The following is a 26,288-nucleotide window of genomic DNA, read 5'->3' as shown; positions in this document are numbered from 1 at the left end:
GTCTCGAACTCCTGACCTCAGGTGATCCACCCACCTTGGCCTCCCAAAGTGCTGGGATTACAGGCATGAGCCACTGCATCTGGCCTATTCTAGCATTTTCTGTGAATTGGCTGCTTATGTTCATTGCCTATTTTTCTTTTTCTCTTTTTTGATTTTTTTTTTTTTTTTTTTTTTGAGATGAGTCTCGCTCTGTCGCCCAGTTGGAGTACAGTGGCACGATCTCGGCTCACTGCAAGCTCCACCTCCCGGGTTCACGCCATTCTCCTGCCTCAGCCTCCTGGGTAGCTGGGACTACAGGCACCTACCACCACGCCCGGCTAATTTTTTTGTATTTTTATTAGAGACTGGGTTTCACCATGTTAACCAGAATGGTCTCAATCTCATGACCTCATGATCCACCAACCTCAACCTCCCAAAGTGCTGGGATTACAGGCGTCAGCCACAGGGCCGGCCGTTCATTGCCTATTTTTCTATTGATCTTTCTTTTTCTTGTTGATTTGACTTGAATATTATTGATATTAATTACTTGAAAGCATTAATTTTGATGTCATTATCCATTAATTTTTTACCTTGCAATTTGTACTTTCGGAATCTTGTTTTTAAAGTTGTTCCCTATCCCTAGGACTTGAAATTTTTATCCTTGAACATTTTTGCTTATATTTTACTTTTGATGTTTAGGTCATTAATATATCTTTATTCTGCTTTTTATATATGATGGTAGAGATCCAGCTTTTATTTTTCCCCCATATAACAATCCAGTTATCCCAATATTATCTCCTAAATAACTTATCCTTTCCTCACTGACATGTGGTGTCACCTTTATCATATTTCAGTTCCCATGTATACTTCACTTGGTTCCGCATTTTCTTGCTGTTTTTCTTAATGCCATATTGTTTTCGTCACTTGGTCTTTGTGTTATATCTGGTTAGTAGAGTGAGTTCCCTCTCTTGGATTTTATTGTTATTATTTTTTGTGTGCTTGCTGTTTCCTATGAATTCTTAGAATAAGTTTGAGTTCTTCAAAAAAAAAAAAAATCCAACTAGAGTTTTCTTTGAGATTTATAGATTAATTTGGGGAAAATCGACTTTTCTAAATTATTGTCTTATCTATGAACCGGGTATATCTCTGTATTTTTTTTCAGATCTTCTTTTATGTCCTTTAACGCAGGTTTAAATTATTCTCCATAAGTCCTATACTTTTTTGTTGAGTTAATTGTGTTTTTAAGCTATTGTGACAAGCATTTTATTTTATATTTTTCAAATTGGATATAAAGGAGCATTAGTAAGTCTGTCCCCTGAATATGTTGTTATAGAAAATTTCAAGCTTACAACAAATTTTAAAAAGTTTTTTTTCAATGAACACCCAATATCTACCCCTGCGTCCTTCAATTTACACTTTACTATACTTAAGTCTATCAGCTATCTGTTTCTCCACCAATCTATCTTAAATTTTTATTCATTTGAAGGTAAGATAGATATTAATACATTTCTCCCCCAAAGACTGATATGCGTATCATTAACTAGAGTTCAGTATTTATTGACAGTTTTTTTCTTTTGAGATAAATTGATATACAGCAAAATGTACAAATCTTAAACATACCATTTGAAGAATAAATGCATGCATTTATACAAATTAAACTCTTAGAAAACATTACCATTACCTCAGAAAATTCTCTGAATGTTCCTTGCAAGGCCCTTCCCTCCTTGAGTCCACCCAAAGAGAGAAAGAGATAAGATGTAAATAAAACAATGAACAGAGAAGAAATGACTAGAAACAAGATGGAGATTTATGAATGATAAAAGACATTATAAGTAATTATAGGTTAATACATCTTAAAATGCTGCTACTGCAGCTCTTCTTCTTTTTTTTTTAAACTCAGGAAATTAATAAAATATTTTGCTTCCATTCTTCCTTCATAGTTTTCTTTAGAGGTTCTCAAAAATTGGAATATCATTTATCGGACCATTTCCAACCTTGTATTTGAAAAATTTAGGATAGGAAGGGAAGAGAAAATGAGAGCAGGAATGTGAGAGAGAGAGGTCTGTGTATGTATTGCAAATAGGCAGTGTTTTCCTTCTGGATTATGTATAATAACTGCTTTATCAATAAAATGATTCTAAATATGATAGAATTTTAGAAGACTTGAGGATTTTTAAAGGCTCTTTTTTTCCCCCCTTTTCCATATGTAGCTTTTTCCTGAAACCAAGTACCTCTGGTGACAGTTTACAAAGTGGAAGCATTCCATTGGCAAATGAATCCTTGGAGCACAAACCTGTATCCAGTTTAGCAGAACCTGACTTGATCAACTTTATGGATTCCCCAAAACATAACCAGACCATAACTGAAGAAACAGGCTCTGCAGTTGAACCAAGGTATCAAAGGGTACAGAGACCTCTTTATATAGTAATAAATGGGGTACCCTTGTAAAAATTCTGTCTCTAAAGACAACCTGACTCCTATAGGCATAAGTTCTGGCATTTAAGAGTACATCTTAACTTATTATTACCACATAGTGTTTAAACAGCTAATGAATGACTCTGATGATAAACCATTTTTGAACTAAGTTTAATATTTTACAGGTGTCTTTTACAAAATGAACTTCTCAACAGTAAAATATTTCCCCTTTAAGGTAGTCATTGCCAATTTCCAGAGGCGAAATGTTCTCTTTCTGTGAAATGTACACTTCACCCTTAAATACTAATTGAATCAGACATTTATTGAGACTCTATTGTATGCTAAATATTATGCTAAGCTCTAAAAATAAAAAAGAAAATATGACTGGGTCTCTCTCCTTAGGTGGATCGTGGCCTAGTAGAGATTAAATACTTGTCAGTGTCTTTACTATACTTATTTGCATACAGCGTACTTCTAGGTAATTTTGTTTAAGATGAAATAATATTTGAGTAAAGCAACTGAATGGGTACTTTGTCATTTTAAAATAATACCTGTGTATCTACATACAATATGTCATCTTCCCACTCTCACCAGAACCATCTTCTCCATCCTGTTTTTCTGACCAGTTTTACAAAAATGCTTGAAGGAAATGCAATTTTTACAAGGTGGTGCTGATTCTTCTTAGATATATTTAGTAGACTGAAGGTCCATTGTAGAAAATAGCTCTACAGATTTAGACTGTTTTTCAACATGAACATAGCATTTCTTCTATATTTTTTTAAGTGATGAAATAAAGAGAGCCAGTGGAGATGTCCAAACTATGAAAATTTCATCTGTGCCTAATAGTTTATCAAAGCGAAATGTATCTTTGACTCGAAGTCACAGTGTTGGAGGCCCCTTGCAGAATATTGACTTTACCCAGCGACCGTTTCATGGCATTTCAACAGTTAGTCTTCCAAACAGTCTGCAGGAAGTTGTGGTATGTAACAACAACAACATTGTAATTATACTGCATACATATCTAAGTATATAGTAGAACATTATAAATTCTTCTGTAGTGGACTTATTTTAATTACATGAAAAGTGATAGATTAGAATTTTTCCATAAGCAAATAACTTTTTATTGTGGAGAATTTCAAATATGTGCAAAAAGAAACAGTATAATGAGTCCATCTTCTAGCTTCAATTATTTTCAGATTATGGCCATTCTTCTTTTATGTATATTCTCATTCAGTTCTCTCTTTTTTTGAGATTATTTTGAAGCAAATTTCAAACATCACATATTCTGTTAGTAAATATTTCAGTATGTATCCCTGAATGATGAGGACTTTAGAAAAATATAATCACACTGCTTTTATCATACAAAAAAAAACCTAAATAATAATATCAAGTTATTTAGTCTGTTCAAATTTCTGATTGTCTCAAAAATGTCAAAAGCATATGTGTGCATGTGTATGTGTGGTTGGTAGCTTGAGGAATCAAGATCAAATAAAGTCAGTGTATTGTACTTGGGTTTGTATGGTTTTTAGTCTTTTTGAATCTGTAGACTCTTTTTTCCTCTTGCAATTTATTTGTTGATAAAACTGGTTAGAGTACAGTTTCCCATAATCCAGATTTTGCTGATTGCAACGATAAAAGTCGAAATTTGTGTCCAGAACCTTGATCAGTTTTGGGGTTTTTGTGTTATTGTTCATTTGCTTGTTTATTTTTGTAAGACAATTTCATCAGTGGTGGTATGTTCCTCCCAGTAGGAGACATCAACATTAGTAGCTATTAATGCCTTAATGCCTAAAGTAATTCATCAGGAGCTATAAAATGATAATGGTCTCATTCTGTCATTGCTTCCTTTTAATAAGGAATACATAAACAGAAACTTCCCTGTGTCTTCTGTTAGATTTTCTAAAGATAAAATTTATAGTGGAAAGGCAGGTTAAATGCTTGGTTTTTTGCTTTTATTTACCAATTTTCAAAATGACGAATTGAGTCCCTGTCATTCTCCAAGGTCATCAGTTAATTTGGGGGAATAGGGTATCATTATGAGCTCATTGATTTCAACATTTATGTTTAATGAAGTAATTAATTTTTAGAGATGGGGATCTCGGTTTGTTGCCCAGGCTGTTCTTAAACTCCTGAGCTCAAGTGATCCTCTTGCTTCAGCCTCCCTAGTAACTGGAACTATAGGCACACACTACCTTGCCTTAAACATTTATCTTTATATCTATTGCTGTTTTTATTGTTGTTCATGCTTATATTATTCTCTTTGGTCAGCTAGAAGCCTCTACAAGTTAGCTCATTAGTCCTTTTGACATAACTCTAGTAGCTTTTTTGTAATTTTTAAAAAGCTTTCTGGCTTTCTTATATAACAAGATGTTTTATGCTTATGTTATATACTTTCTTACCCAGACCAGAATCAGCCGTTTCTCTAAGAACTGTGGGTCCCTTTAGAGGAAATGGTTTTGGAGACCACAGTCTAGGCACCAGGGAACCCACTGTTAATGAGAGTGTCTTAAACATTTTATCCTGATTATAATACGCATAACTCGCAAAATCTAGGTTGGGTCTTTTTTCATTTCTTATTTTATTTGAATTATAAAAATGCTCTTTCTTTAATTCCTTCGGTTTTTGTTGCAATCAGTTGTAAAAGTGAGTTAAGTCAACAAAGAATATTAATGCAAAAGATTGCCCCATCAGTTTAGAGTTGTAGGAGGAAGATAATGTCACACAGTTTTTATACACATATATTACTATAAAGCATCTGAAATGCAAATATTTCTTATAAAATTTGAAAAAAACCTAATACATTCAGACCATTGCTCTCAATGTGATAGAGAACATGTTTTAAAGAGTCTGTTGATTAATTTTCTTTTGTAATGATTTAACTTAATAGTATTTAAGATTAAGTGTTTTTTTTCTTTTTTAGGTTTTCATTCATTAGCATATTCTCCTGCATGTAGCAATGGTCCTAAAATAACTGATTTAAAAAGGATAGATAGAGAGGCATTATCTCATTGAGAAGTGCTCTTCAGCATACAGATTTAAACAGATAATACTAATTTCTGTTTGTATTTTTTTAAGGATCCTTTAGGAAAAAGACCCAATCCTCCCCCTGTTTCTGTGCCCTACTTGAGTCCTCTAGTACTCCGTAAAGAACTTGAATCTTTGCTAGAAAATGAAGGTGATCAGGTGATTCATACATCTTCTTTCATCAATCAACATCCAATCATTTTCTGGAACCTCGTTTGGTATTTCAGACGTTTGGACCTTCCTAGTAACTTGCCAGGACTTATCCTCACATCTGAACATTGTAATGAAGGTGTACAGGTAGGGTGCCAACTTTTATACTTACATTAGTATTGGGTAGGATGAGGCTTAACCTCAAGCTCCTGAAAGTATACAACAACAGTTGCTTAACAAGACAAGTTTATTTCTCTCTCAGTTAAAAGTTTGGATAAGCAGTCCTGGAATGGTAAAATGTTAGGAACCTAAGATCCTTCTATATTTTTGTTTAGCTATGCATAACCTCCATTTCCAAGTTCTGCTTCTGGTCCAGGATGGCTGATTACCTCCAAGCTGTCACATCCACCTTCTATCCAGCAGTTAGGAGAAAAATGGATGAGGGAAGAGTATGTCTTTTTTCTTAAGGGATAGCTCCTAGAGTTGTAGATAATATTCCAACATACAGTTTCTTGGCCTGAACTCAGTTATTAGGTCGTATCTGTCTGCGAGGGTAGCTGGAAAATGTTGCCCAGGCTGGAGTGCAATGGTGTGATCTCGACTCACTGCAGCCTCCTTCTTCTGGGTTCAAGTGATTCTCTGGCCTCAGCCTCCCGTGTAGCTGGGATTATAGGCACCCATCACCACATCCAGTTAATTTTTATATTTTTGGTACAGACAGGATTTTACCATGTTGGCCAGGCTGGTTTGAACTCCTGACCTAAGGCAACCCATCTGCCTCGGCCTCCCAAACTGCTGGGATTACAGGCGTGAGCGACCGTGCCTGGCTGGTAGCTATTATTCTTAACTGTTCTGTTCCTAGCTGCAATTCTCGCAACAACCTTATGAAAGGACTCATATTTTCCATATTTTTCAGGTGTTATAATTAAAAGTTGGAGAAATTTAGTAATTTCCGTAAGGTGGCATACCCAATAAGTGATGGAGACCCAAGGTCACATTCTGGCTGTCTGACTTAAAAGCCCCAACTCTACTTATGCTGGGATCCTGATTCCATTGGAGACAGTGAGCTCCTAGAGTGCTTTATTTTATAGTATTAATATTGATAGACACTGAGACCCCAAACATATACATGGGGCAAAATAAAATCTTTCCTTAAAGTACTATAAACTCTAGTTTGATTAGGTAGGTAAAATAAAATTATTTGGTAAGGTAGTAGAAACTCTTGTACTTTGACCTTAAAATTTGCTGTAATGATGGTTAATCTTTCTACAACCATTGTGTCAGTTAGCAAATTGTCATCCTATTCCTTAAAAGTCACAGTGAGAAACCTTTACCTCAGAAAATAATAACAACATTTGTCATCAGACATTAATAAAAATTAATATTTTGGCTCTGAATTTTAGGTCCAGAATTTTAAAAGGACTCATCTGTTATATAATCAAGCTTCATTAGATCCACTGGTAATTATTATTCTTGGGATACTAATACTTTCTTTTGATTTCTTTTAGCTTCCTCTGTCATCTCTGTCCCAGGATAGCAAACTTGTGTATATTCAGCTGTTATGGGATAATATCAACCTTCATCAGGAACCAAGAGAACCTCTGTATGTCTCATGGAGGAATTTTAGTAAGTAAAATAGAATTAAAGACATAACAGCCGGGTCCCGTGGCTCACGCCTATAATGCCAGCACTTTGGGAGGCCTAGGCCAGCGGATCACTTGCGGCCAAGAGTTGGAGACCAGCCTGGCCAACATGGTGAAATCCTATCTCTATTAAAAATACAAAACTTGGCCGGGCACGGTGGCTTACGCCTGTAATCCCAGCACTTTGGGAGGCCGAGGCGGGCGGATCACAAGGTCAGGAGATCGACACCACGGTGAAACCTCGTCTCTACTAAAAATACAAAAAATTAGCCGGGCGCGGTTGTGGGCGCCTGTAGTCCCAGCTACTCGGGAGGCTGAGGCAGGAGAATGGCGGGAACCCGGGAGGCGGAGCTTGCAGTGACCCGAGATCGCGCCACTGCACGTCAGCCTGGGAGACAGAGCGAGACTCCGTCTCAAAAAAAAAAAAAAAAAAAAACATAGCCAGGTGTGGTGGCAGGTGCCTGTAGTCCCAGCTACTCAGGAGGCTGAGGCTCGAAAATCGCTTGAACCCGGGCAGCAAAGGCTGCAGTGAGCTGAGATCATGCCACTGCACTCCAGCCTGGGTGTCAGAACAAGACTGTATCTCAAACAAAACCAAAACAAAACAAAACGGCCGGGCGCGGTGGCTCAAGTCTGTAATCCCAGCACTTTGGGAGGCCGAGGCGGGTGGATCATGAGGTCAGGAGTTCGAGACCATCCTGGCTAACATGGTGAAACCCCGTCTCTACTAAAATTACAAAAAATTAGCAGGGCGTGGTGGCGTGCGCCTGTAGTCCCAGCTACTTGGGAAGCTGAGGCAGGAGAATGGCGTGAACCCGGGAGGCGGAGTGGAGCTTGCAGTGAGCCGAGATTGTGCCACTGCACTCCAGCCTGGGCGACAGAGCGAGACTCCGTCTCAAAAAAAAAAAAAAAAAAAAAAAAAAAACAAAGAAAGACATAAAAGACTCAAAATGGGAACAACTCAAATACGCATCCATAGGTGACTGGATGAGCAGATTGTGGCACAGTCCATCCATACTGTAGGATCCTGTTCTGTAATAAAGAATGGACTGCTGGGGAAAAAAAAAAAAAGAAACAATTAAATTCCCCTAGAGTTAAATAGAGAAAAGCAAATTATTTTGCTTTATTTTTGAAGTTTTAATTAATTCAAAGTGATTTGCTGTTTAAAAAAAAAAGTACACACACATACACACACACAAAAATGAAAAAGTGATTTGCTATTGTACTGACCTGTTTTTAACTGTGACAGGTCTCAACTGAGTTTAGTAATTTTTTTGGTGATTTTGCTATCAAGTAAAAATTTGATTGGGTGTTTTGAGAGTAAATTGTATGTAGCAGAAGAGTAAGTTATATGTATTGGTATAGGATCATAAATTCAGTTGTATTGATGGTTACTGACTGGTCTTAAGGATTGTGGCTTCATTTTTACTCTTTTAGAATATATGTTTTACAAGGTGTTTAAAGGGTTATTATTCATGTATTCAAAAGCCTTATGAGTCAATAAGAAAAATACAATTCAGTAGATAAATGAGCAAATGATATTAATAGGTAATTCATTTTAAAAACATAAAGTGATTTTCAAACTGTATTAGTTTGCCAGGGCCGCCATAATAAAATACCAGAGACTGGGTGGGTTTAACAACAGAAATTTATTTTCTCACAGTTCTGGAGGCTGAAAGTCTAAAATCTAGAAAGATGTCAGCAGGTTTGGTTTCTTCTGAGGCCTCTCTTTGGCTTGTAGATGGCAGCCTTCTTGCTGTACCCTCACATAACCTTTTCGCTGTGTGTTTGCATGCACATGCACACATTCCTGGTGTCTCCTTTTCTTATAAAGACATCAGCCGTATTAGGTTAGGGCCCCACTTGGCCAGGCGCGGTGGTGTATGCCTGTAATCCCAGCACTTTGGGAGGCTGAGGGCAGGTGGATCACAAGGTCAGGAGTTCAAGACCAGCCTGGTCAAGATGGTCTTGGCTCTCTCCACTAAAAATACAAAATTTAGCTGGGCGTGTTGGTGGGCGCCTGTAATCTCAGCTACTCAGGACACTGAGGCAGAGAATTGCTTGAACCCGGGAGGCAGAGGTTGCAGTGAGCCGAGATCGCTCCACTGCACTCCAACCTGGGCGACAGAGCGAGACTCCATCTCAAAAAAAACAAATTAAAAAAACATTAGGGCCCCACTCTTATGTCCTCATGTAACCTTAATTATTTCTTTAAAGGCCTTATCTCCAAATAGAGTCACATTGGCAATTAGGGCCTCAACATACGAATTCGGGGTGACACAACTCAGTCTGTAATATAAACATATTTTAAAAGCTCAGTCATATTAGTATTAAGTGAAATATAACTTTATATTTAAATGTAGGCCTGGCGCGGTGGCTCATGCCTGTAATCCCAGCACTTTGAGAGTTAGAGGCAGGCGGATCACTTGAGGTCAGGAGTTCAAGACCAGCCTAGCCAATATGGTGAAACCCCATCTCTACTAAAAATACAAAAAAAAGTTAGCCAGGCTTGGTGGTCACACCCGTAATCCCAGCTACTCGAGAGGCTGAGGCAGGAGAATTGCTTGAACCCAGAAAGCAGAGGTTGCAGTTAGCCGAGATAGCGCCATTGCACTCCAGCCTGGGCATTGCAGCAAGACTCCATCTCAAAAAAAAAAAAAAAATAGGAAAATGTGGCCAGGTGTGGTGGCTCACGCCTATGACCCCAACACTTTGGGAGTCCAAGGCAGGAGAACCCCTTGAGCCCAGGAGTTCTAGGCAGCAGTTAGCTATGATTGCACCAGTGTATTCCAGCCTGGGTGATAAAGTGAGACCTCCCCGCCCTCCTGTCTCTTAAAAAAAAAAAAGGAAAACATAAACTTGTAACTGTCAGATTGGCAAAAAACTTTAAAGATGAAGATTGTTTAAAAAAAATTTAAAGATTGTTGAAGATGTTTGGGGAACACTTTTCATATACTTTTAGATGTGTAAAATGATACATTTCTGGAGAACAATATGGCAAACATACAGATTTCATATGTAGATACCCTTTAAACTCAGGAATTGTACTTAGAGAACTGTGTTCTATAGAAATACAGTACACAGCTGTTTACACAAGGATACTTACTTTAGGATTTTTTTTTTCTTTTGAGACAGGGTCATGCTCTGTTGCCTTGCTGGTGTGTACTGGTGCACTGTAGTCTCAACCTCTGGGGCTTAAGTCATCCTCCTGCCTCAGCCTCCTGAGTAGCTGGGATCACAGGCATGCATACTTGACTAATCGAACAATCCTCTGGCCTCAGCCTCCCAAAGTGCTGGGATTACAGTTGTGAGCCACTGTTCCCAGCAAGGATTTTTGATAAAAATGAAAAAAATGTAGGCTGGGCACGGTTTCTTATGCCTGTAATCCAAGCACTTGAGGAGGCCGAGGCAGGTGGATCACCTGAGGTCAGGAGTTCGAGATCAGCCTGACCAGCATGGAGAAACCCTGTCTCTACTAAAAATACTAAAAATTAGTGGTGGCGCATGGCTATAATCCCAGCTACTCGGGAGGCTGAGGCAAGAGAATCGCTTGAACCCGGGAGGTGGAGATTGTGGTGAGCTGAGATCATGCCATTGTACTCCAACCTGGGCAACAAGAACAAAACTCCATCTCAAAAAGTAAAAATGTAAATATTCAACAGAATTCTGGTAAATCCATGCTATGAAATATTGGCAGCCAAGAAAAAGAAAGTCAATATAAGGACCTAAAAGGATGGATGCTATTATATACTGAGTGAAAAAATACAAGTTGCAAAAAAGTATACAATTTTTTCCCTTTCTTGTAGAGAAATAAAACAAAAAATGTGTACTTCTGTTTTTAATATATGCAAAGAAATATATCACAAACTGTTAATAGTGGCTGCTTGGAGAAGAAATGGAAAAGTTCCATCTTCATTTTACATACTTTTATACTTTTTTTCCAACAACGTTTCACTACTTTGCAGTTTTCTTAAAACTAGAGTAAAAAAATGCTTTTCCTCAGTATATGTCAGTCACAAAATTATGATTACATATAGCATAAGCTATTTTTGCCTTTAATTTTTGGTTTCAGTCATGATGTTTGGATGCTTTTTAGGCAGGAACAGAATAACCTTGCAATTTATGCTAGAAAAGAATAGAGTTAGAGCTACTGTTTCTTTATTTGTTTTCTTACAGCTTTTGAAATAGGTGTTTCAAAATGTTCCATGATTTGTGGTGGGAATAAAACAGAGCTCTTGAGAATAGCCATATTTCTTTATTAGTTGGCTGCTTTAGGGAAGAGTTGGTGTATATAAACAAAAGTTGGTGTATAGGTTAAAAGACCTTATACGAATTAAGTGAGAGATGACTTCTGGAATAGCAATATGAGGAGCTCCACAGACCAGTGAAACAACCATAATTGGTGAAAATTATTTTTTCTTTCTTTTTTTTTTTTTCAGATGGAGTTTTGCTCTTGTCACCCAGACTGGAGTGCAGTGGTGTGATCTCAGCTCACTGCAGCCTCCACCTCCTGGGTTCAAGTGATTCTCCTGCCTCAGTCTCCCGAGTAGCAGGGATTGCAGGCACCTACCACTGCATCCAGCTAATTTTTTGTATTTTTAGTAGAGACGGGGTTTCACTGTGTTGACCAGGCTGGTCTTGAACTCTTTACCTCAAGTGATCCACCGCCCTGGCCTCCCAAAGTACTAGGATTACAGGTGTGAGCCACCACACCTGGCTCTAAAGATGTGACTTCTTGAAAAAATAATTTTCCGCAGGGTGCGGTGGCTCACGTCTGTAATCCCAGCACTTTGGGAGGTTGAGGCCAGAAGATTACATGAGTCCAGGAGTTTGAGGCTGCAGTGAGCCACAGTTGCACCCCTATAGTTAAAACAAACAAACAAACCTTTGGAAATTGTCCTCAGACTATAGAGCAAATGAATAAATATTTTTTTTAAAAAATCTAAATCTTATCAAAAGGAGCAAGTTTCTGTGGCACTTCAGCCACAACTTGCTGTACCCCCTACAGAACTCAGTCAAGGGCCTATAGCATCTCCCTGGGAAAGGCAGGCTGCCAGCATTTTTCATCCTTTCAGTTCCATATTGCAGAGGTGAAATTCCCAGTGAGTGTGGCCAAGAGGTGGAGGCCCAGTCCTTCCACCTTGCCTCCATTCATAAGGCAAAGACTCTGCCCCAGTTGTGGGAGGCTGAGAATACTGGGTCCCCAATTTTTCTCACTGCAGCCTACTCATATAGAACAGAGATTTCATGCCAGGAGAGGCAAGCTAAAAAGAACAGAAGCTACTGTCTTCATCTAGCACCCTGCTCATAAAGCAGGAATGTCACTCTAAAAGAAGGGCCTCTTTTCCCAGCCCCACTTCCAGAGCTGTGGCTTAGAAATTTTGCCCAGGGGCTGGGTGCGGTGGCTCCACGCCTGTAATCCCAGCATTCTGGGAGGCCGAGGCGTGTTGGATCACCTGAGGTCAGGAATTTGAGACCAGCCTGGCCAACATGATAAAACTCCTCCTCTATTTAAAGTACAAAAAAATTAGCCAGGTGTGGTGGCAGGCACCTGTAATCCCAGCTAGTTGGGAGGCTGAGACAGGAGAATCAGGTAGGCCCAGGAGGCGGAGGTTGCAGGGAGCTGAGATTGTGCCACTAGTGCTCCAGCCTGGGCGACAGAGTGAGACTGTCTCAAAAAAAAAGAAAAGAAAAGAAAAAGAAATTTTGCCCAGAGGGAGAGGCAGGTCATAAGAATAGAGAACTCTGAAATTTTCCCTAAAGGAAATTACTTTATTTGGAACAGAGTGTGGAGACGTTTAAGCCTGAGAGCACTCTCAAAAATAGTGGAGATTTTGGTGAGAAGGCCAGTATCACCCTGATACAAAGACCAATGATATCATAAGAAAATTAAAAATCAGTATCACTTAGGAATATAGACATAAAAATCTTGAATAGAATACTAGCAGATCAAATACAGCAATATAAAAAATGATTTTATACCATGACCAAGTGGGATTTATCTCAAGCATGCAATTTTGGTTTAACATTTGAAAATCAATTGTGTAATACACTATATCAATAGAGTAAAGGACAAAATTCACATGATCATCTCATTAGGCACAGCCAAATCATTTGACAAAATCCATCACCCTTTGTTTAAAACACTCTTCAAGCTGGGAATAGAGAAGATCTTCCTCCGCCTGGTAATGGGCATCTATGAAAATCTACAGTTGATAACATATTCTTAACATACCTTCTCACTAAGTACAAGAGTAAGACAAGGATGCCCACTTGTGCCATTTTTATTTAACATTCTACCAGAGGTTCTAGCTAGAGTAATTAGTCAAGAAAAGAAAAGCCATCCAAACTGGAAAGGAAAAAAGTAAATGTATCTATATTTGCAGATTATATGATAAATGATATATATTTTTTCTATATATATAATATATAGAAAATTCTAAGGAATAGACACACATCCAACATATTATTATACACACCATATTAGAACTGCGTAAGTTCCACAAGGTTCCAGGCTATAAGATCAATATAGAGAAATCAACCACTTCTATATCTTTGAATAAATAATTCAAAATGAAACTAAGAAAACAATTTTGTTTATTTATAAAAGCACTAGAACAGAATACTTATGGATAAATTGAACCAAAGAAATGCAAAACTTAGACTCCAAAAACTTAAATAATTGTTGAAAGAAATTAAAGAATAAGTAAATGGAAATAAATCCCATGTTTATGGACTGGAAAAGTTAATATTAAGATGGAATTAGTCCTAAATTGATCTACAGATTGAACGCAATCTCTATCAAAATTTCAGATAGCTTCTTTACATAAATTGACAAGTGAATCTTGAAATTCATTTTTTTTTTTTTTTTTTTGAGACGGAGTCTCGCTCTGTCGCCCAGGCTGGAGTGTGCAGTGGCCGGATCTCAGCTCACTGCAAGCTCCGCCTCCCGGGTTCACGCCATTCTCCTGCCTCAGCCTCCCGAGTAGCTGGGACTACAGGCGCCCACCACCTCGCCCGGCTAGTTTTTTGTATGTTTTAGTAGAGACGGGGTTTCACCGTGTTAGCCAGGATGGTCTCGATCTCCTGACCTCGTGATCCGCCCGTCTCGGCCTCCCAAAGTGCTGGGATTACAGGCTTGAGCCACCGCGCCTGACTGAAATTCATATGGATGTTCAAGGGACTCAGAATCACCAAAACAATCTTTAAAAAGAACAGTTATAGGACTCACAGTTCTCAATTTGAAAACTTACTGCAAAGCTACAGTAATCAAGAAAGTAAAATTCTGGTGTAAAAATAGACATATAGGTCGATGGAATAGAGCTGAAGTTCCAGAAATAATCCCTCATATGTATGTATGGTCAGTTGCCTTTCAATGTGAAGACCATGTAATAAAGAATAGTCTTTTCGGCCAGGCGTGGTGGCTCACGCCTGTAATCTCACCACTTTGGGAGGCCAAGGCGGGCAGATCACAAGGTCAGGAGATCAAAACCATCCTGCCTAACACGGTGAAACCCTTTCTTTACTAAAAAGAATACAAAAAAATTAGGCAGGCATGGTGGTGGGCGCCTGTAGTCCCAGCTAATCGGGAGGCTGAGGCAGGAGAATGGCATGAACCCAGGAGGTGGAGCTTGCAGTGAGCCGAGATTGCGCCACTGCACTCCAGCCTGGGCGACAGAACGAGACTCCATCTCAAAAAAAAGAAAAAAGAGAATAGTCTTTTCAACACATATGCTGGGACCACAGGCTAGCAATAATAAAAAGAATTAAATTGGATACTTTCTCAAATCATACATAGGAATGAACTAAAAATGGATCATAGACCTAAATGTAAGAGCCAAAACTATAAAGCACTTAGAAAAAAACATAGGAGTAAATCTTCATGACTCTGTGTGTGTTAGGCAAGGCCTTCAAAAAAAGCAACAAAAGCACAGTCAACAAAAGAAAAAGTAGATAAGTTGGACTTAGTGCAAAGAAAAAACTTCTGAAATTTAAACCTTCAAAAAAGTGAAAGGTCAGTCGACAGAATGGGAGGAAATACTTGCAAATCATATCTTAAAAAGGATTTGTACCCAGACTATGTACTCTTACAACTCAGCAATAAAAAGGCAACACATTTTTAAAATGAGCAAAGGCTGTAAATCAGTAGTTCTTCGGATAAAATGTTAAAATGGCCAAAAGCACATGAAAAATGCTCAGTAGCTATCAAGGATATGCAAATCAAAACCACAAGGAAATATCACTTCATACTTACTAGGATGGCTATAATCAAAAACATAACAACGAGTTAGTGAAGATGTGGAGAAAGTGGAACCCTCAGACACTGTCGATTAGAATATAAAATTGTGCAGCTTCTTTGGAAAACAGTTTCACAGCTCCTCAAAATGGCAAACCATATGAGTTACCATATGACACAGCAGTTACACTCATATATATACCAAAGAGAAATGATGTCCACATGAAAATTTGCACAGGAATGTTCATAATAGCATTTGTATAATAGCCAAAAATACGGAAACAGATGTCCATCAATCTATGAATTGAGGGCTGAGCACAGTGGTGCACGCCTGTAATCCCAGCACTTTAGGAGGCTGAGGCCGGCAGATCACTTGAGGTCAGGAGTTCTAGACCAGCTTGGCCAACATGGAAAAACCCTGTCTTTACTAAAAGAAATACAAAAATTAGCTGGGTGTGGTGGCACATGCCTGTAGTCCCAGCCACTTGGGAGGATGAGGCAGGAGAATCACTTGAACCCACAGAGGCAGAGGTTGCAGTGAGCTGAGATTGTGCTGCTGCACTCCAGCCTGGGCAACAGAGTGAGACTCCATCTCAAAAACAAGAAAAAAAAAATTATGAATTGATAAAGTATGGTATATCCATACAATGGAATTTCATTTGGCAACATAAAGCAATGAAGTACTGATACATGTACAACACAGATGAATCTTGAAACCGTTCTAGAAGAGAAACCAGTTGTGAAGGAGCATAGATTGTATTATTCAATTTATATGAAATATCCAGAATAGGCAAATGTATACAGACAGAAAGTAGATTAGTGGTTGCCTAGGGGGGGTTGGGGTGGGGTTTCTTTCTGGGATATGAACATGTTCTAAAATTGATAGTGATGATGGTTGTACAACTTCATGAATATACTAAAAACCATTGAATTATGTACTTAAATGGGTGTAATGTTTGGTTTGAGACTTATCTCAGTATAGCCTGAAGATTAATACTATTCAAAGTCTGTCATTTAGCAGGTGGAAGACCTAGGATGAAAACTCATAGCAGCCAGTATTTCCTGTTGTTATCATAACAGAGGACTTTGCCTTTTTTTTTTTTTTTTTGGTTTAACACAAATGAACTATTACCAGTTGCTTTTATTTAGGGCCTGTGTTATTTGAAAAATACAACATAATGAAATGTATAATGAAAAATACAATCCGCCTGCCTCAGCCTCCCAAAGTGCTGGGATTACAGGCATGAGCCACTGCGCCCGGACTAATTACGTTCCTTCTAATTAGCACTAGACTCTGCTATATTTAACAGAAAATAACAGAGGCCAAAACAGGTAAAGATTATTCTCTCATATGAAGTTACTAGGGTAGGCAAATCAGGCTAGCACTTTTGGAGGCCAAGGTTGGAGGATCACTTGGGACCAGGAGTTTGAGACTAGGCTGGGCAACATAGTGGGAGCCCATCTCTCTACAAAAAATAAAAATAAAAAATTAGCTAGATGTGGTGGCATGTGCCTGTGGTCTTAGCTACTTGAGGCTGAAGTGGGAGGATTCCTTGAGGCCAGGATGTCAAGGCTGCAGTGAGCTGTGATTGTACCACTTCACTTCAGCCTGGGTGACAGAGAAAAACTGTCAAGTTTTGAATTACATCATGTTGTACCCCATAAGTAAATACAATTTTTACTTATCGATTAAAAATAAGGCCAGACATGGTGGCTCATGCTTGTAATTCCAGTGATTAGGGAGGCTGAGGCAGGAAGACTGCTTGAGGCCGAGTTCAAGACTAGCCTGGGCAACATAGCAAGACCCTATCTCTACAAAAATAAAATAAATTAGCCAACTGTGGTGGTGCATGCCTGTAGTCCTAGCTATTTGGGAGGCTGAGCAGGGAGGACTGCTTGAGCCCAGGAGTTGAAGGTTACAACATTCAGCCACTGTATTCCAGCCTTGGCAACAGAATGAGATCCTGTCTCCAAAAAATAAGTAAATACATTTTTAAAAAAGAAAAGTTATATACTAGACAGTCTAGTACTGCGAGACAACTGCTGTGTCATCAGGGACCCAGGTTCCTTCTGTTGTACCTGCTTTACTATCAGTAAAGATTGCTTCATGGTCACAGGATGGCTGCTGGAGTACAAGCTATCACATCCCAGCCTCAGGCAGTAAGCCACCATATATTAGAAGAGAAAGGCAGAGTGACAGGTCTGCCTGTTTGAAGAGAGCAGGAAAAATATTTTTTAGTTGGGCACATTGCCACATAATGTTACTAGTATTGGGGAGGTGATATTGGTTAAGCAAGGAGAAAATGCCACAACTCTGGAAAAAAAACTTTTTAAATAATTGGGACAGGGCACAGTGGCTCACGCCTGTAACCCCAGATTGCGTGAGCCCAGGAGTTTGAGACCAACCTGGGCAACCTGGTGAGACCCTGTCTCTACAAAAAATACAAAAATTAGCTGGTGGCATACACCTGTAGTCCCAGCTATTTGAGAGATTGAGGTGGAAGGATCACTTGAGCCCGGGAGATGAAGGTTGCAGTGAGCCATGGTCACACCACTGCGTACCAGCCTGGGTAACAGAGTGAGACGTCTCAAAAAAAAAAAAAAAAAAAAAGAAAGATAATAATAGTAATAATTGAAAAAAAACTGTGTTCTTATTGTTAGATTCTGAAAAGAAATCATCTCTCCTGTCAGAGGAACAACAAGCAACAAGCACTTTAGTAGAAACCATCAGGCAGAGTATTCAGCATAATAATGTTCTTAAACCCATCAACCTACTTTCACAGCAAATGAAGCCAGGCATGAAAAGACAAAGGTAATAATCCAGTATTTTTTGCTTGCCACCACTCAATCATTTCATGTTTTTTAAAAATTATCTTACTTTTAAAAAATATCTCTAGTTGTCAAAGATATACATACTCATTGCAAACTATCTGATTGTTCTAAAAAGTGCTACACAGATATATGCATTCCTACTTGAACACACACACACAATAAAAGTGTCTGGGGGCTTGGCACGGTGGCTCACACCTGTAACCCCAGCACTTTGGGTGGCCAAAGCAGGAGGATTGCTTGGGCTCAGGATTTTGAGACTGGACTGAGCAACATAGCAAGACCCCATCTCTGTAAAAAAATAATTTGGCGGGGGTGGTATGTGCCTGTGACCTCAGCTACTTGAGAGGGTGGGACAGGAGGATTTCTTGAGCCCAGGAGGTCAAGGTTATAGTCAGCTGTGATCACACCACTGCACTGCCACCTGGGTGACAGAGCAAAACCCTGTCTCAAAAAAAAAAAGAGTGGAAATAGATTATATTTTAAGAAGATAATTCATTGATCTAAAATGTACTTTCTTTTGGAAACATTACTGCTGTTTGCTGGAAACCTATAATTATATTTATTAACATTGATAAACTTATGTACCACTTATTCAGGGCCTGTGATACCCACACATCTTTTCTTTTGTTGGACACAAGAGAATATGGGAATAGGAGTAGAAACAATTTAGGAAAGGGATACATGCAGTGAACTACAAAGGATATGGAGTTATTGTGCTCCTGTCACTATTGTCTGCTAATATGCTCAGATTAGTACTCATCCCCTCCTCAGCATAAGTGAATTCTGCAGTAGAAGCTTCAGAAAAGTGTGTGTAATTGCGTATATCAAACATTACTAATGTTTCCACGGTCCCCTTCAAGTTTTTTAGGTCATGGCATCTTTGAAGATAATCTCAGAAGTGACAGGGCAAGAATTGATAATGAAAATGGATGGATCCATTTTTACTCTCAATAGTTGAGGTAGAGATGACCTTCACAGTCTGTAATAAGAGTAGCTTGCTGCAAGCATCTGTAGTTTAAGGACAGGGACGTAATATTAGAAATGTCATATTATGGCTTCTGAAGCTTCTAAAGAAAGCGATGTGAAGTGTCACTAGAATCAGCATTACCTCCTACTTTTTTTTTCTTTGTACATCAGTGCATTTCTTAAGTTTTCCTCTCATCTTTAACAACTGAGTCATAAAGCTCACTTTTAGTGTTTCATTTGTGACATTTTAATGCTCACAAGCCAAATAAAGGTGAACTGTCCTTTGCTATTGGGTGAAATAGTAAAGAGACCACACCACCTTTTACATTGTGTCAAGGGTTTTAAACCCCTAACTTACTTAGAAATTAATCTGTTACTTTGTCAAGTGACAAAAGATGAGAGAAGACTCTGCTTTTGTACATTTTAATTAGAAATTAGAGTTAAAACAGTTAATGTATTGTTGAAATAAAGTTAAGCCATTTTTAATTGTTACTAATGTGAAGCTTTATGCCCATCAACTATGTTTTAACTTTACTTTGGAATAGAAACTTGCAGGAAGTTACAAAAATAGTACAGAATTCAGTGTAGCCTTCATGCAGCTTCTTCCAAATGTGACACCTCATATAACTAACTGTAACGTAATATTAAAACTAGGACATTGACATAGGTGTATTACTGTTAACTAGATGACAAAACTTAATGTCTTCACCATTAAAAAAAAAAATGCATCTGTATTTTAATGCTATTTGCCCATTAACTTTTAAAACATATTTGTTTTATAGGAGTTTATACAGAGAAATCCTCTTCTTATCATTAGTGTCTCTAGGAAGAGAGAATATTGATATTGGTAAGTTGGTTAATAAAAGATTACGAAAGGAAATTTTATATTTTATTTTCAAAAGTAATTTTAAAAAATGTAGCTGGTATGTATAAAATATTTAAAAGATTTCTACTTCTAAATATGTAGTTCAAAAACATATAATTTGACTCAATACCAATTTGAAATGAACGGCTGTTGTCTTTCTTAACAAATTACAACTTCATTTTTGAAAATTTCTTTCAGAGGCATTTGACAATGAATATGGAATTGCATACAATAGTCTGTCTTCAGAGATTCTTGAAAAGTTGCAGAAAATTGATGCTCCACCAAGTGCCAGTGTCGAGTGGTGCAGGAAGTGTTTTGGAGCGCCTCTCATTTAAATAGAGATTCACTAGAATTTTGACACACAAGGCTTGGAGATTAGATTTAATCTGGAAACATTCAAGAGTTTTTTTCCCCAAATCGTAAGAACTGGTGAATATGGAATTGAAGTAATTCTTGAGGACAGTATTTAATGAATTATGATTCATACTGTATCATGTCGAAATATGAAATGCCATTTAAATGTCCCAGGGCTTATTAACATTGAAGATTTTCAACTCCTGAACTGCTTTTCTGCCTCTGTAGAAAACTACTTTGGGATTCCTCAGTATTTGTAGTAGTTTGATAGAAATAATGAGGAACCATATTCATTCTAGGCATTGTTTATATTTGAAGTTACTGAGTTTGAGGAATGGCAAATTAAATTTGCCTAACCTCCAAAATGAAATATCTCAATTACAAAAGCAGCATGGCCGGGCACGGTGGCTCATGCCTATAATCCCAGCACTTTGGGAGGCTGAGCAAGGTGGGTGGATCACTTGAGGCCGGGAGTTCGAGACCAGCCTGGCCAAAACGGTGAGACCCTGTCTCTACTAAAAATACAAAAATTAGGCGCGCCACTGTGGTCCCAGCTACTGAGGCTGAGGCAGGAGAATCACTTGAACCCAGGAGGCAGAGGCTACAGTGAATGGAGATTACGCCACTGCAACTCTAGCTTGGGTGACAGAGTGAGACTGTCTCCAAAAAAAAAAAAAAGCAACATATTTGTGTAAGTGTGTATATGTGTAGGGCTGTGCAGGTATGTGTATATACAGCCATATTCTAAGTGTATATTTATTAAAATAGATTGCATGTTGCAATACAATTTTCTGAAATTTTCTGATTATTAAATGAATGACTACTACTGAATTTGTATGTAGTCATTAATCTTAAAATTACCTGAAAATCTGGTGACAGCTGCCTTCCCTGACTTTAATGCATTAGGTTGGCACAAAATTGTAGTTTTTGCCACTATTAATGGCAACTATTATTTTTGCACCAACATAATACACTTTTCATATTATGTATTATCTTGCTTAATGGATTTTATCCTGATTATCCAGTGACTTCCATCCTCTTCCCATATCTTAATTTGCAATAGTTTTAAAATTGGAACAAATGAATCAATCATCAGTTAAAATGGAATTAAATCAGCTGCCTAATAATTTATGAAATTCATTGGAACATGCTTAAAATGCTAAAGTGTATGTCATTAAACGTAAAATCTTTGTTCAGGCACATACCTTGTTGGTATTGATCACTTTTTAAAACCTGTGGGATAAACTTGCACTGCACACAGAAGTTTTATTCTTGTATAATATTTAGATTTGTATGCTTGTGAGTAAAAATGTGCATTTGTAAATACTGTGTTTTTTTTAGGTTGAATCAATTAAGTCTTAAAACTGTAAATTTATTAAGCTTGTTGTCAGTAGGTTTAAGAAAATCATGATCTCACATGCCTCACTTTGACATTTATCATGCCTTTATTAAAAGTATCCCTTAGGAACAGTAAGTTTGCCTTAACTCTCTGCATGGTTTAAAAAGCCAGTGGTTTTGTGAGTGTTTACAGTAATTATGCAGATGGCTAAATGAGTTGACACAGTAAAATTACTTCCATATGGTACAGTAACAGCCTAACTCCCTTCTACCTGATGTAACCATTTACAAATTGTAGTTATTGTACCAGTCTTTCAACATTTCAGGGTTAATCTGACCTATGCAGAATTCTAGTGTGAATTTATTGTGAAAATGCTAAATTAAACAACTTGTCAGAAATTATGTACAATTTTCATTACCTTTAATGGATCTTTTGCACTGTCTCAGAGTATATATTTTTGCAACTCAAGACTTGGTACTAGTTTTAATACTTAATACTTACTGACCCAACAGAAGTTTTGAATTACCTTGCATATAAAAATTGAGCTTGAATAAAATGAAAAATTCTTAAGTTCGTTGTGTTTTGTTACATTAAGCCTCCTGAAATCTGTAATCTTTAGAATTCCAATACTTTTGCTTTTTCCATTTCTTCACTGGAGTCTTCGTAACTTGAACTAAATTTTCACTTACTGAAGCACTTCCCATTAAAAAAATTCTGTAAAGATCTCTTTACATGTTTAAGAATATATGGCTATATCAAATTACAAACTTTCTAATAACTTTAGCAATCATACCTTGAAAACTTTAGCCTGCTGCTGCCACTTAGATATTGGGACTGATTTCTTGTTGTAAATTCTTAAAGGCTTTTTCCAATACCCACCGCAGATAGGGTACCACTAAAAATTTACAAGAAAAAAACATTACTATGGAAAGATTTAGAAGTACCCAGAATGACTTGTAGCACTGTATGCTACTTTAATCCTGACAACTTCTAAAAGCAATCTTTAAAATTAGTCCAGATTACTTAGCAGTACCTTACATTGGTTTGGGGTTTGATAGCAATTGTTTTTTCTTCCAACGAATGAATTGTATAGGTTGATCACAACCTGCATAGTAATGACATGTCAGAATGACTCGCATCTGTCTCTGGAGAACTGGGTATGGTGGCTCATGCTTGTAGTAATCCCAACACTTTGGCATGCCAAGGCAGGCAGATCCCTTGAGTTCAGGAGTAGTATGGGCAACATAGCAAAACTCTACAAAAAGCACAAAAACAAGCCAGGTACGACAGTGCACACCTGTAGTCCCCAAGAGGTCAAGGCTGCAGTGAGCCATACCACTGCTCTTCAGCCTGGGCATAGGAGTGAAACCCTGTCTCAAAGGAAAAAAAAAAAAGTCTTAAGGAGAAACAGACTGCCCTCATTTTGTGGCTGCACTCAATTTTCAGAAAGCAGGGCGGTTCTCATGTTTTGTGCATCACAGTCAACCAAGAACTGGTTAATACAAAACTTTGGACCGTATACCGGACTCACCTTGTGGCTCTTAAGTTCCTCTCTGTGGTCAGTCCTTTTAGCTTCAGGTAAAATGCTAAATTTCTCTTTGCTTTTTTTTTTCTGAGGGAGTCTTGCTCTGTCGCCCAGACTGGAGTACAACAGCGTGATCTTGGCTCACCGAAACCTCAACCTCCCTGGTTCAAGTTATTCTCCTGCCTCAGCCTCCCAAGTAGCTGGAATTACAGGCGCCGGTGGCTAATTTTCTTGTATTTTAGTAGAGATGGGGTTTCACCATGTTGGCCAGGCTGGTCTTTAACTCCTGACCTCAGGTGATCCACCTGCCTTGGCCTCCCCACCTGGTGATCCCCTTTGCCTTTTAAGTTCTGCATACTACTAATCACCAGCTAAGATTCATGTTATGTAGCTTTTTAACACCATGTAGCAGGCATCCAGGGACTGGCATTACTGGCCTCACACCTGGGAGCTTTTTAGTAATGTGAAAATGTGGGTCCCCACTCCTCTATCACTATCTGCGCCTTAACCAGACCCCTAGGTGATTAACATGTACATTTAACATTTAGTACTCTGCTTTATAAAGCTATTACAGTAGTTCCAACAAAGAGCTTGCATTGCTTCAACCTTAAAGCCTAATGTGCCTTCTTGTAAAGATCCTGATACTGTCAGGATAGTTAGAATATAAACTATTAGAAAAAAATACATGCTTTGTGCATTTTTCACTGATCCAAGAATGTTTTTAGTCATTTCCTTTTCAGTGTGTGAAACAGCCTAACAATTCACTGGAGTTGAAAAACTCTGTTAAAGCAAATTTGAAATGGTTTAAAAAACTTCATTTTAAGATGGTATCCACTAAAACTATGGCTTAAAAGTTACCTTTTCTTCAAAAAAGAAGACATGTTCATCTTCACATGGTCAATTTTCATGTATTAAATTGTGTATAGTGTTTTAAAGAGCTATATTCCTCAAAATAAACTATATGAAAAAGATAAATAGTCCTCATCATTTCCCCTCAGTTCAATGCCATTCTGAAGAGGCAGATGTCTTATGCTCAGAATCCCTTCCTGTGCTACCCATCCCCCAAAAAGAACCCCTTTACATTGACCTTGTCTTCCACTACCACACAATAGGTCTGATTTTATCCACCATTGGATTACCATATACATATCCCCATTTTCTATGACCAACTTTCCCTCTCTTCATTTATGTAGTTTTCTGTCAAGCAATGAAAAGTCAACAGAGATCTGAGTCTGATCTTATTTATTTGTTACTCAAAAAATCTTATTTCTGACTGGATTCAGACTTAGAAGTAGAAGCTCGCAGAGAGGAAAGTCTGCGTCTCTTTGCAATTTGTTCCTGGCGCTTCTCCTTAGCCTCCTAAACAAAACAAAAAACAGCATATAGTTAAGGCCTTTCTGGGGTAAAGATGCAAATCCAAAGCCAGGTCGAACTCCTCCCACCCCTTCAAATCATCTTACACTAACCTTCATTCTTTTGGCCAAAAGTTTGGCATATTCTGCAGCCTCTTCCTTGTTTTTCTTAGTACGCTGCTTCTTCAGAGCAATACGCCGCCGTTTGTGCTGCAGGACACGTGGAGTAACAAGACGCTGAATCTTGGGTGCTTTGGTCCTAGGTTTCTTACCTAAAAATTCAAAGGACTCAATCATTTCAACTGTTTTGTTAGAATCCACATCTACTTTAAAAACATCAGAAATGAACGTAAGCTTCATCAACAGCATCTATGAAAACCTGTATTGGCCGGGCGCGGTGGCTCACGCCTGTAATCCCAGCACTCTGGGAGGCCGAGGCAGGCGGATCACAAGGTCAGGAGATCGAGACCACGGTGAAACCCCATCTCTACTAAAAATACAAAAAATTAGCCGGGCGCGGTTGTGGGCGCCTGTAGTCCCAGCTACTCGGGAGGCTGAGGCAGGAGAATGGCGTGAACCCGGGAGGCGGAGCTTGCAGTGAGCCGAGATCGCGCCACTGCACTCCAGCCTGGGCGACAGAGCGAGACTCCGTCTCAAAAAAAAAAAAAAAAAAAAAAAGAAAACCTGTATTGAGGCCTTTAAAATCAAATCAGAAGTATTTTAAAATACTTTTTGCCCCTCCACAGAAATCTAGAAGATGGGTTAAATATTATAAAAATATAGGGAAATCAAGTGCTGAAAAATAACCAAGCTAACCTTTACTACCTTCCAGTTTTACTAAACTACAGTGGCATTATGTTAAAATATAACTCTGCATAGTCAATTTGTCTGTGAAAACCACTTAACATAGTATTTACATAATCATCCTGCCATACTTTTAAGTGTAAGTTTGATGTAAGCTTGCATCTCTATTTCCCTTGACAATTCCTGCCAATTCAGGGGTAACGTAACAATTAACATCAGATTATGTGACATATTGTTAAAGTATCTTCATTAATCTGATCTGTACTCCAAAACTGCTCAGACTGTAGATTTGCATTGGAGCACAGGCTGTTTCATGAACACTCATGGGAGTTTAATTGCCTTAGGCTAAATGCTCAGATGTTCAGGTTCTGCTAATATTTCAGACTCCTACTATAAACACAGGAACCATCTAAAAATACCCATCAACCACACCACGCTTTTATTATTCTGATTATTTCCAGGGCTTTGATTATCGGCAACTGCCACCTATTTGTCAATTGCTTTTTTTTTTTTTTTTTGCAATGTCAGCTTCATTAGGGTAGGAATTTGTCTATACTGTATTCTCAGCACCTTGAACAGTACCTAGTGCTCAAATAATTGTAATTACTGACTTAACATGTACTATATATGCCATGTACAGGTGTTAAGTCACACCAGTCCTGAAAAAACAAAATTCAGAGAAATTCTTTCAGATTTTGTCAGGAAAACCCAACCATGACTGACATGCTGTTTATTCTATTTAACATAAACATTCCCAAATTTCACTACAGAAATATTGTCATTTGAGGTCCTCACTGGTATGTT

At 38.2% G+C, this 26,288-nt stretch overlaps 2 protein-coding genes across 5 annotated transcripts in view; one reads left to right on the top strand and one right to left on the bottom strand.

Moving 5' to 3' along the window:
* DENND4C (DENN domain containing 4C) overlaps nt 1-22,391 on the top strand; it is a 147,000-nt gene extending 124,609 nt beyond the window's left edge. For all 4 annotated transcript variants that reach the window (XM_050761312.1, XM_050761309.1, XM_050761311.1 and 1 more), the window contains 7 exons: nt 2,190-2,372; nt 3,178-3,373; nt 5,470-5,715; nt 7,077-7,194; nt 18,109-18,259; nt 20,028-20,092; nt 20,309-22,391. In XM_050761312.1, the coding sequence (XP_050617269.1) occupies nt 2,190-2,372; nt 3,178-3,373; nt 5,470-5,715; nt 7,077-7,194; nt 18,109-18,259; nt 20,028-20,092; nt 20,309-20,445 (1,096 nt within the window). In that variant the 3' untranslated portion in view covers nt 20,446-22,391. The remainder of the gene's footprint in view (nt 1-2,189; nt 2,373-3,177; nt 3,374-5,469; nt 5,716-7,076; nt 7,195-18,108; nt 18,260-20,027; nt 20,093-20,308) is intronic.
* Nucleotides 22,392-24,556: 2,165 nt separating this feature from the next.
* LOC126937697 (40S ribosomal protein S6) overlaps nt 24,557-26,288 on the bottom strand; it is a 40,439-nt gene continuing 38,707 nt past the window's right edge. The window contains exons 6-7 of the mRNA XM_050761345.1: nt 24,795-24,952; nt 24,557-24,687 (exon numbers count right to left, since the gene is read on the bottom strand). Coding sequence (XP_050617302.1) covers nt 24,592-24,687; nt 24,795-24,952 — 254 coding nt within the window. The 3' untranslated portion in view covers nt 24,557-24,591. The remainder of the gene's footprint in view (nt 24,688-24,794; nt 24,953-26,288) is intronic.

This window comes from Macaca thibetana, chromosome 15, assembly GCF_024542745.1.
Source record: "Macaca thibetana thibetana isolate TM-01 chromosome 15, ASM2454274v1, whole genome shotgun sequence".
NCBI lineage: Eukaryota > Metazoa > Chordata > Mammalia > Primates > Cercopithecidae > Macaca > Macaca thibetana.
This window is presented reverse-complemented; position numbering and strand designations above follow the sequence as displayed.